The sequence below is a fragment of the Carlito syrichta genome, unplaced genomic scaffold, assembly GCF_000164805.1.
Source record: "Carlito syrichta isolate Samal-C Ts95f unplaced genomic scaffold, Tarsius_syrichta-2.0.1 Scaffold308169, whole genome shotgun sequence".
NCBI lineage: Eukaryota > Metazoa > Chordata > Mammalia > Primates > Tarsiidae > Carlito > Carlito syrichta.
The window spans coordinates 204,401-216,781 of record NW_007252265.1 but is presented as its reverse complement, the minus strand read 5'-3'; the positions used below and the strand labels follow the sequence as shown (position 1 = coordinate 216,781).

General features: G+C 38.1%; 1 protein-coding gene across 2 annotated transcripts in view; it reads left to right on the top strand.

The window, feature by feature from the left end:
* WDR26 (WD repeat domain 26) overlaps positions 1-10,578 on the top strand; it is a 44,242-nt gene extending 33,664 nt beyond the window's left edge. For both annotated transcript variants that reach the window (XM_008065163.1, XM_008065162.1), the window contains exons 12-13: positions 2,526-2,711; positions 5,838-10,578. In XM_008065163.1, coding sequence (XP_008063354.1) covers positions 2,526-2,711; positions 5,838-5,863 — 212 coding nt within the window. In that variant the 3' untranslated portion in view covers positions 5,864-10,578. The remainder of the gene's footprint in view (positions 1-2,525; positions 2,712-5,837) is intronic.
* Positions 10,579-12,381: the final 1,803 nt, after the last annotated feature.

Sequence of the window (12,381 nt, the reverse complement as noted above, 5' to 3'; positions counted from 1 at the left end):
CCTGGGTGGCAGAGTGAGACACCAATTCAAAAAAAAAAAAGAATGTAGTGAATATGGTATCTCTTCAGATGAGCAGTAATCTATTTGCCACTCATTGCAAGAAACATTTCAAGGACCTTCTAAATCTCCATATACCTAAATGCCAGTATGCAGCCTGGCACAGTGGTTCACACTTGTAATTCAAGCACTTTGGGAGATCCAAGCAAGAGGATTGCCTGAGTCCAGGGGTTTGAGACCAGCCTGGGCAACTTGGCAAGTCCTTGTCTCTACAATAAATCAAAAACTTAGCCAGGTGTGGTGGTGCATGCCTATAGTTTCAGCTGCTTGGAAGGCTGAGGCAGAAGGATCGCCTGAGCCCAGCTGGTTGAGGCTGGGGTGGCCATAAGCATGCCACTGCACTCCATCCTGGGCGACAGAGTGAGACTCTGACTCAAAAATAAGATAAAATAAATGCCAGTATAAAACAGAGCAATTAGTAAATCGTTTTCCAAAAAAGTTTTACCATTGCTAATGCTTTTTCATTGTGCTAACAATATATAGAAATACTGAACTTTTTTTTTTCCCACTGCATAAGCACTGGATTTCCCAGACTGATACAGCAAGCAGAGCTTGATCATAAAGCCTGTCATTCTGACCTTGATTACATCAAATCCTATTTTTCTTGCCTCTTGAGCAAATATCCCTCCTTGTAATATGTCTTCATAAGGGCATTTTCCCCTCAAATGTTTGAATATTTTAATTGCATTCACACTTTAACCCATGATCTTTCTCGTTGAAGACCTCTTCAGTTCAGAAAGGAAATGCAGTTAATCCACATTTTCTTTTTCCTTCTTTCCTATTTCATTTTACCCCCCCAAAAAATTATGTTCAAAATAATTGAACAACATTCTTGAATGGAAGAGCTTAATGAAAAATAAAGCATTGAACAACAAATACCTTCTATGAAAGATAAATTCAGTTATTCGATGAGTGCCTTCTAGTTTTTGCTTCACAAAAAAAAAGTTCAGATTCTGTCCCAGCTCTTTATGTCAGAAGTTTTGAAACCAGGGCACATTCTCTAAGGTTTCTTCTATTGGCAGCACAGCCACTGAGAATTTCCACATTGACCACATAGTTGACTCATACATTATCAGATTAACCACCTTTCTAATTTTCCCTGGGATTCTGCCTTCTGTTCAAGAACCATCACTTTTATACTTAATCTCTTCACAGTAAAATGTGTTGATTCTGTTCAAAACACCTTTTAATACACAAACATATTTAATCCTCATAACAATATGATGAGGCTTTAAGTGTTTTCATTTACAGATGAAGAGTTGCAATGAGTGGGAGACTTGCCCAAAGTTCCACAACTTGTCAGTGCTCAAGGAAGTGTGATCTTGTGTAGTCTGATTCCAGATCCCATTTTCTCAGCTGACACACGATATATATTACTTGGTTTTTTTTTTTTTTATGGTTTTAAAAACCTTTTTTTTGTTTTTTGGTTGTCTTTTTTGAAGAATGATCTATCACAGAAACAAGCTATAGTGTATTTTGGTTTGTACAGTTACTTCATGAGATTATAATGGTCTACTACAAAGCCATATTACCGTGCAGATAAGGAACCATTGTCTAGACTCACTAGTCAGCTCTTGAGCGGGGGTGTGTAGATTTGAATCCCCCTTTACCATTTATTGGCTGTAAAACTTGAGCAGACCACTTACCTGTCAGTGCTTTGATCACCTTCCAAAGGGGTAAGCATAGTACTCACTTTATGGGATAGTGATATAGATTAAATAATGTACTTAAAAAGCTGGGCTCAGTGGCTCAGCCTGTAATCCCGCACCTTGGGAGGCTGGGGTGAGTGGATTACCTGAGCCCGCGGGTTCGAGACCCGCCTGGGCAACCTGGGGAGACCTCATCTCTACAATAAATCAAAAAATTAGCTGGGCACGGTAGCGCGCGCCTGTAATTCCAGCTACTTGGAAGGCTGAGGCGGAAGGATCACCGGAGCCCAGCAGGTCGAGGCTGCGGTGGCCGGGAGTGGCCACTGCACTCCAGTCTGGGCGACGGAGTGAGACTCCAACTCAAAATAATAATAATAATAATAATAATAATAATAATGTACTTAAAGTCCTTGGTACCTAGTACTTTTGTGAGCAGCCAGTAAAGGTTTAGTCATCATCTTCATTGTTGCTATTTTTGAGTTTGGATACATTACTTTTCTGTCACTTCACATTTCCATGAAATTTATCATCATCCATCCTGGATTTGCTTATGTTTAAAGGCTGATTTGTAATTATTACTCATGTAGTGACAATATTGCAGATAGTCTTTTTTTTTTTTTTTTTTTTTTTTTTTTGGTGACTTGATGAGAACTGATGGGGGGAAAATGTGTATTTTATTCAAATGGCTTTTTAAAAGGTAATTTGTTAAACTATTCATGCTGTATTCTATGTGTAGTGAATGGCAGATTTAAGACCAGTTGCTTTGTTTTGTTGATGTAAAACATCTCTCTAACTTTCTCTCAATTATTGTGTATACAGATCATAAGGTTTACATCTGGCACAAACGTAGTGAACTGCCAATTGCGGAGCTGACAGGGCATACACGTACAGTAAACTGTGTGAGCTGGAACCCACAGATTCCATCCATGATGGCCAGCGCCTCAGATGATGGCACTGTTAGAATATGGGGACCAGCACCTTTTATAGACCACCAGAATATTGAAGGTAATAATATTGTACATTGTTCCCGTGTCTTGTCTCAGCTTATTATGAAGTTAAAGCACTTCTAAGTAGTAATTTATTTAAAGTGTGTGGTGTGTGATCTATTTTCTATTTTAGACATTGTACTCTGTCACACTCCACAGTAGTTTAAGTCATCCAAGAGCCAATAGTGGTTGTTTTTGAGGGGATAGTGGAGAGAATAAGCTGGACTGTAACATCTCATTTATATCTAGTTAGCTATTTTGTAGTTTCACTTTAAAGATCTTATTGAAAATCTTGCTTCATCACGTACCTAAATGTAATATTGTAGGAGGACATTTAAACATATGAGAACTAGCCAGTATACAAAATTTGAACAACTTCAGAAAGTTTTATGATCTTGATTATGGATTTTATTTATGTAGCATATTAACATGAACCATGCTTGGTGGATATAGGAAAGGAAAAGGGAATTAAAAATTTACCATGTACCTGTGTGCCAAGCAGCATGTTAGTCTCTTTATATACACTGTCTTGCATAGAACTGTCACAGTTCTAAAAGAGAAGTATTTTTAATCAACATTTTTAGAGGTAAGGAAGCTGAATCATGGCAAGGCTAATTAATTTCTATATAAGTGAATTATCTTTGTTTTCAAACAAAGCAAGTAAAATGTTCAGTTTGTTTAGAAGGAAGTAATTTACCTAGGAATAGACAAACAAGTTTTTGTTTGTTTAGTATGTGCCACCTAAATGATTTAGTAAGAAAGATAACTAACTGCTCTCAGTTAAATGATTCTCGTGGAGGAGGATTATCAAGGTAGCATGTATAGTTGGAAAAATATTCCCAGCACTTGGTTTTTGCCTTTTTGGTATAAACCCTAGAAGGCTTGACCAAATCTCACTGGCAAGTGAGATATACAGCCAGAGATTTCAAGAACACAGAGCATGAAGAGTACATAGGTCAAAAACCTTAAGAACTTCCTGTTCAGCCGGGCATGGTGTGGCTCATGCCTATAATCCCGGCACTTTGGGAGGCTGAGGTGACAGGATTACCTGAGCCCATGGGTTTGAGACCAGCCTGGGCAACTTGGTGAGACCTCATCTCTACAATAAATCAAAAAATTAGCCAGGCGTGGTGGCCCATGCCTATAGTTCCAGCTACTTGGAAGGTTAAGGCAGAAGGTTCGCCTGATCCCAGCAGGTCGAGGCTGCACTGACAGTGAGCATGCCACTGCTCCAGTCTAGGCGACAGAGTGAGACTCCCAACTAAAAAAAACCCCAAAAAACTCCCTATTCATTTGCTCAGAACCTTGAAGGACCTTTTTGTATTGTAGATCACAACATGACATTCTAACATTGCTCTAGAAAATCAACTAAGACCAGAAGTTTTTACCTTCTCTGGATGTTAGGCCTGCAAACCCAAAATCTTTATAGATCTACAACTGTTTGCCTAACATTATTAGTCATTTGACAGTTATTTCTTCATATAAATATTTGACTTGAAGAAGTAGAAAAAATATTAGATATATAATAACAGATTTGTTCCATAAGAGGGTATTATTTTTTGCTTCCATTGTAGTGGAATAAGAGTTGCATTGCTGTTTGGTGAATTTGTGTATACTCACTTTGGTGGGTGAGTCAAATTTTGGCTCAGTTGTAACATCTGGGTCCAATTTAGCAATTTTCCATTGTGCTTTGACAACATGAATATAGCCCTAAAAAGATTTTTATTGTTACCTAAAATAGAAAAACAATCTAATAATGAGATGCTTGGTTATATGCCCTTTTTGAAAATATCCCCTGGGGTGTTTTCCCACCCTTGAAGTGATCTTTTTCCTGATAAAAGTAGTATCTGTTTGGAATCGAACTTCTGGAAAACGTAAGATGAAACTGAAGAAAATGACATTCAGCTGGGCGTGGTGGTTCACACCTATAATCCCAGCACTTTGGGAGGCCGAGATGAGAGGATAGCCTGAGCAACTTGGTGTGAAACCTTGTCTCTACAATAAATTAAAAAATCAGCCAGGCGTGGTGGCATGCGCCTATGGTTCCAACTACTTAGAAAATTGAGGCAGATAGATTGCCTGAGCCCACTCAAGGCTGCAGTGGTGGTGAGCATGCCACTGTACTCCAGCCTAGGCAACAGAGTGTGACTCCGATTCAAAAAAACAAACCAAAAAAAGAGCATTCAAAAATCACAGCACAATAAAATACTAGAAGTCATTTAAATAAAAAAAATATTTCACTCAACAACTCCACTTCAAAAGAGATAATTTGTCAGCCAAAATGATACTTTAGAGTTGTGGACTATGTATTTTCTTTTTTTGAGGAAGTATAGATGGAATAGGATGAAGTACTGATACTGCTACAAAATTGAAAACAGTATGCTGGGTGAAAGAAGCCAAACACAGAGGACCATATATTGTGATTCCATTTATATGAAATAGAGTAGACTATTGTGAAGATTGTGAAGATAAATCCATAGATAGAAATTAGGTATAGTGGTTTCTTAGGACTGGGGTCGGGGTTTGTGTATAACTGCTAATGGGTGGTGAAGTGTTCTAAAATTGACTGTTGATGGTTGCACCATCCTGTGAATTCACTAAAAACCATTGAAATGTATACTTTAAACTGGTGTGTGGTGCAGTATGTGAGTTGTACCTAAATAAAACTGGTTATACACCCGCCCAAAAAAATGGAATAGGGTGATGATATAGAATTTGAAACCAAGCAACTGAAAGGAGAATTAATAACTACGTAGTTAATAATGCACAGTTCTGCCTTAGACTGCTAGCTCTTTCCTCTTTTCTCTTGTAAGCTGTCATAAAGATTTTTCTATTCTGCATAACTATTTCAAGGTTAATTTTTAAAAATGAGACATGATTGTTCACTTGGGTTTCTTCAGTATTCAAGATAATCATGAATTTAGACTATAATACATAGCCTAAGATAGGACGCAAAGACACATTGTTTTGATGATTATGATGAAAGCGTCAAGATTTGCTTTGATATGATTTTTTAAAATGTTACTATATTTTGTAATGTCATGATGCTGACTTGGAAACTTTCTAACTAATATCTTTTTTTCTCCTTCCCTCATCTTTCTCCCCACTCTCTTCCCCATATACATTTCATCTTGTCTTCATGCAGAGGAATGCAGTAGCATGGATAGTTGATGGCGAATTTGGAGCAGACGACTTCTGTTTAACTTAAAATTAGTCGTATTTTAATGGCTTGGGATTTGGTGCAAACAAACATGATTGATAGCTGGACAGACATGCTCGTCATGAAAAAAGAACCATTTCTGAAGCCCGATTGGGGCCAAACATTTACACCTTGCTTCATAGTAACCAGTTGAGATGAAGCACGTCGTTAGAACGTTGGACACCGTGTTGAATTATCCCCCCATCGGTTGTGAAGAACTGTGCTACATTCAGGCTTACCCATTGAACTCAGTATATATATTTTTTTCCTTCCTGTCTTTTGTCTGGCAGGATACCATTCTTGTTGCTCTTCTGTGTAATGAAGTTTAAATGCTTGTTTGGAAAACTTTATTTAACAGTTTAGAAGGCTTGATAGAAGGAGTGCATTAGTCTGAAGAGTATACATTGGATAGGAAAGAAATTCCTTCTTTTGTTTCTCCAAATCTTTCCGCCTTATTTAGCTTGAGATCTTTGCAGCTTGGTTCATGGATTCTAGCCTTGCCCGTTGCGCAGTATATACTGATCCAGATGATAAACCAGTGAACTATGTCAAAAGCACTCTCAATATTACATTTGACAAAAAGTTTTGTACTTTTCACATAGCTTGTTGCCCCGTAAAAGGGTTAACAGCACAATTTTTTAAAAATAAATTAAGAAGTATTTATAGGATTAAAGTGACTTCATTTGTATACATTTGGAATCTAAACCAGCTTAAAAAACAGTTTCCTCTATGACTTAGATACGCAGTATAACTGATGCTCTTCTGGAATACCACGAGACATGGTCAGAAGCAGTGCTTGGAAGGACATTACACAGGAAATTCAGAGTAATGCTTTGAAGGTTTTCCCCCCTTTTGTTTCATTCCTGAAGGAACATCAGTACCTAATCTTGAAGAAATTCAAGGTTCAAAAAGAATTTTAAATATAACAGCATGAGAGATCAGTAGTCAGTTGGTTTTCAACAAAGCTTGCTCCAAGTTGTTTTCAACTTGGGAAGTCAATTTTGGTGTGATCTAGCAAGAGAATAGGAATCAGCAGATGTAACCACTTGGAACTATGTAGTACAATTGTGATTGTTAGAAAAATTCAGCAGATTACAGACATACTTAAAACTGGGATTAAACCCTCATAGTCGTTTCTCTTAATTGCCCTTAATATTTTGACATATAGGGATTCATAAATTAAAGAATCTTCCTTCTCAGTTGTTTCCGCTATGGCCATACTGAACCTCATTCTAAACTGGTGCTGTGGATAGTCTTTCCCTCTCCCCTCCCTTTAGCTTAAGAGAGGGTTTCCTTCATGGAAAAGTACTTTTAATTTTGAGAATTTCACATTTAAATAAGCCAAAAGCCTGATGTTCACATTGTGCTTTTAAACCCTGTAAACCCTGTAACAGCTGATTACGACATGATACCCTTAGTCTCCCTTGCAGTTCCCTCCCTTTTTCAGTAGAGGATAACTAGGGTGACCACAGCTGTTATGTTGGAAAGAGGAGTGGGAATACCCCCAAGATAAGATTGTGGTGAAGAAAAAGTCTTGTATTAACTTCCCCTTTAGGCCTAGCCAAGTCTGTAATGTTACCATGAATAGACTCCCTCAGGATCTACAAAGAAGAGAAAGACTTGGATGTCAGTTCTTCCTTTGTGGGGGGGTAGAGGGATGGCAGCAGGGAGAAAGGGGAAAGTCAGGGAAGGGGAGAAGAAAGAAAAACACATTTGGCCTTAAAATAGCACGCATTCTCCCAAAAACCCCAAAGTAAGAGAAGATGACAGATCGTGGTCAGCAGATTATTTTATCAAATTGGTATGTAAAAGTTTCAAGCTCCATTTTGCATAGACCACCACTTAGAGAATCAAAGAATTCCTCTTTTGATACTTCTAAGTTAAGATAACTATATGTTACAATTTATCTGGTACTTCATTTTTCTTAACTAAAATTACTTTTTACTTTAAGCTTGAATAAAACTCTTCATTGGTAACTGTATATAATTAAGTGGCAACTTCTCTTTACCTCAGTACAGTTAAAATCATTCATATTTTAAGTGATTCATGTATACCCTAAAGCCGTTAATACACCCCTGTCTCTACAGCAACATCACTAACAAAATGTGGGCTTAGAAACTCCACAGCTGTTTACAAATTTGGTTACAGTGTGCTATGGTACATTTGTAACATTCACCAGGATTTGTGCCCATTCAGGGGCAATTTGGCACTCAGATTCTGCTGTCTACTTCACCCAGCCACCCCTAGATCTGAGTTTTCAGAATGCTTCTGAAGTACAGTTAAAAACACTTTAAAAAAGTGGAGTAAAAGTGAGGCACATTTTACAAGAACATAACTCCTATTAAGACGGAGTAACAACTATGCAAAGGTTTCTATAGCAGCTAGGTGAGTTTGTTTTCCAGGTCTGTCTTAACTGGCAGCTTCCTATATATACTGGTACTTTGCTGTGCCAACTTGCTATAAACGTCTGTTGCATACATTTGCCATGCAGTGACTGAAAAGTGAAAAATGGTGAAGCCTAGGATTTTATGGTAGGAGAATCTGACATCAGGATTTTCTAATCCGTAGCTATTAACAGAAAACTTCCGATAGTGCTATAGACTCTATAATAGTAGGCTTAAGAGTGAGAATACTATGAAGCCAGCCACAAGATACTAACAAATGTATAAATTGAAAAGTACCAATACTTTTTGCACATAGATCAAAATAGAGTGGAGAATTTTGGCTCCAAAAATCAGGTTAGTAGGCTCATTTCCATGTGCTTAAAAATGTTTTTGTTGTTGTTACATTTGTTTAAGGGCTAGAGCAAGTATGAAATTAAATGTCTTTTCCTCCAAATAATTGGTTATTAATGGTAAAATGTCAGATTTGGGGATTACCGAGATTGGTGCGTGGGTGGTGATAAAGAATTAGAGTGGGAGTTAGTTGGGAGGAATGACAAAGCTTTCACTTTGGTTTTTGTATCAGTATTCATAACAGCTACATTTCTGTTGCTCTTACTGGCCAGACAAATGTGTGATAATTAAACCAGGTAAGTAGTTGGAACAGAGGAAATTTTATTTGCAGAAATGTCCCTACAGATTGGCCCATTTTATTGGGTGGGAGAACAAAAAGGGATTCCCTAACTTTAAGTAATTAAAATAGCCCACTAGTTAAATGGAAAAAAAAAAAAACCAATTTTGTCAATATTAGTGTGAAAAAAACACAAGTAGTAATGTGGTGAGTTTTGTTATTAGGAGTGTTATGCCTCTAGAGTGGCATTCCATGACATTAATAGAAAATCCTTCTTTCCCACCCCTCCCCGTCTTGAAATTTTCTTTTTTAGGATGTTGGTTCCTGCAAACAAGAACTGACCCTATCACCTCTGCCTCACAGTGGGTAAATATATCGTACATCTCTTGAAAGGGGAAATATCCTTGTCAGTTTCTTTCACAGCAGAAGAATGGCTGCTTTTGAATGGGGAGGAAAGAAGACATTTTCCTTAATATCCTTTTTGTCCCATCTCTAAAATATACAAAATTTTGATTTAGTTTTACTTTAATTTCTCATTCAGACTTTAGCAGCTCACCTTTTGGGTTGCTCTCCGAAACATTACTCCATTTCAGAAACCACATCTAATTTCATATAAACTGCTAACTTTAAAAGAAGAGGTGAATTTGCATTACACTTAGACACTTTCTAAAAACAGGGTGAACTTAATTGAGATTTTTCAGTGTTGTTAAGCTATTGTTATAGTAGCTGCCCTATAGTTGCAAAAACAAAAACTGTAAACCCATCCCCTATCTACTTAATCCAGATAGCCTGGATTTAATGAAACTAATAGTATAAAAGTGTGTGTGTGTGTGTGTGTGTGTGTGTGTGTGTGTGTTGTGTGTCTGTGGGAGAGAGAGTACTCAATTCATAAAAAGTCCTGGAAACAGCTGTTCTAGGTTCTTGTCATTTTTACTAAAAGTCTCGTGCACATGTGAAGTGCCCTCTCTGAGTTTAAGGTTTGGTTAATATTGGTATATTTTTATAAGATTGAAATTGTGTCCCCATCTTTAACTTAAACATTTCATTATCAGGGTCAATGTGCTAGAACTGAATCGTAACATTTTTAGGCACAGATGGAAAAAATGTTATTGGCTCCTTGAAAACGTATGTGTGTGGCGAGGGGAGTAGATCCACAAAAGCATGTATGTACTTACAAACCAAGCTGTAGAGATCAAGAGAAGAACTTAAGTGTTGATCTCAAGATTTCTCAATTGTCAAGATTTACATGGCATTGTGGTGGAACTAGTTAACACTTAGAGCTTTTGGTATGTAATAACTCTTTGCTATGGACTGATTAAATGTTTCAACAGATTGTGTTCTTAAATTTTGGGGGGTTTTGTTTTTTGTTTTTTTAACTGCCTCTCAGATTATATTTAGTAGTTTAAATTTCTTTGCTTTATTCATTAAAGTATAAAAACTTCAGGTCTCTGATATTTATTTTCATTTGTTCTACTAATTATTTACAGAACACTTGTTGACTTATTTTATACATGTGTAGTATATTAAATGTCTTTAAATTTTGCCAGTTGGAACTACATTAACTTTGATTTGCTTTACTGGTTTTTTTTAATACACCTTTTCCATGTGAGTGCGCAGCACTTAACCAGTCGTTTGTATTCCCTTTCTTTCAGTCCAATAAACAGAATGAATAACTCAGTAATTATTGGTGTGTTACATCTAATATCCATTAATATGAGCGTTTAAATGGTACTCCTTTAAACTAAAACAGTTGATTTGCTGTGTTATTTATTTTGTAGAGACAGGGTCTCACTGTATTCTTCAGGCTGGACGCCCCTCATCTCCAGGGCTCAAGTGGTCCTCCCACCTCTGCCTCCTGACTAGCTGGACTGTTGGTGTGCATCACTGCAGCTGGCTCTGACCTCCTGAATTGGACTTCCATAGAGTTACCTAGAGTTTGTGGGTGGTATCTAAAGCAATGCTTAGTCTGTTGGGATTTCTTTTTTAAGAGCCACTGTGCAATCGTGGATAAATTCAGAAAAAGTTTAGAATTGCATCTTAAAGGAATCGCATGCCCCATTTTGTTAAAAAATGTTACTCCTTCTGAACTTGCGCATTTAGGTACTGGATATGTTGATTAGTAGAGGAAATGCATTTCTCGTTTTAAATTAAAATCCTTTTAAACTGAAATCCATTTCATGATTAATAGAATTATATAGTTCTCTAAAGATTCCCCTGGAGAAAGCATTCAGTATGCACAAACTTATGGTACATTGGTATTTTTGTTAAAAAGGCAAAAATTCCCCCATTAGTGTGATTTATTCTAGAAATGCGCTTAAAGAGTTGCATTAATAAGGGTAGAGGCCAGGCTCAGTGGCTCAGCCTGTAATCCCAGTATTTTGGGAGGCCTAGGTGAGTGGATTGCCTGAGCCCACCAGTTCGAGACCCACCCAGGCAACTTGGCGAGATCTCATCTCTACAATAAATCAAAAATTAGCTGGGCATGGAAGCGTATTCTGACTCCTTGGAAGGCTGAGGTGGAAGGATCGCTACAGCCCAGCAGGTCGACGCTGGGGTGGCCATGAGCGTGCCACTGTCCTCTAGCCTGGGCGACAGAGACTCCGACTCAAAGAAATAAGGGTAGGGTTCTGTACAATTAAAGGAAGTTCATACTTTGGGAGGCCATGGCAGAAGGATTGCTTGAGACCAGCCTGGGCAGCATAGTGAGACCTCGTTTCTACAAAAAATTAAAAAAAAAAAAATAGCTGGGTGTGGTGGTATGCACCTGTAGATAAGCTACTCTGGAGGCTGAGGAGGAAGAATCACCTAAGACTAGGAGGTCAAGGCAGCAGTGAGCCATGATTGTGCCACTGCATTCCAGCCTGGTTGACAGAATGACACCCTGATTCCAAAAAAAAAAAAAGTAGTTTAAAATGTGAAAAATGAACATTTGGCAACCAGCTAATGGTGTGAGTCAGCGGACGATAGCAGATCCACTCATGTAGCTGGAAAGTTAGCGCTTCCTGGCACTGCTCACTGGTTGGAAAGTGAGGGTTTGAAGCTTCCTCTGGTTAACAGGCAAGAAAAAGAAGTGCTTTTGTTTTCTCTAAATACAGCTATATTTTGACAGCAGATTTAGCTAGTTTAGTCAAATTATTCATCTATATTTAATTTCATGCCAATTTCCAGCATCAGGTATAGAATTCCTGCCTTAACAAATACAAGAGGACAAAGATTTTTTTTTTTGAGTTGGAGTCTCACTTCGTCACCCAGACTGGAGTGCAGTGGCATGCTAATGGCCACCTCAGTGTCGAGCTGCTGGGCTCCACGATCCTTCCACCTTGGACTTCCAACATGCCCAGCTAATGTTTGATTTATTGCAGAAATGAGGTCTCGCCAAGTTGCCCAGGCTGGTCTCGAACCCTTGGACTCAGGCAATCCCTCGGCCTTCCAAAGTGCTGGGATTGCAGGCTGAGCCACCGAGCCCAGCCACAAAACT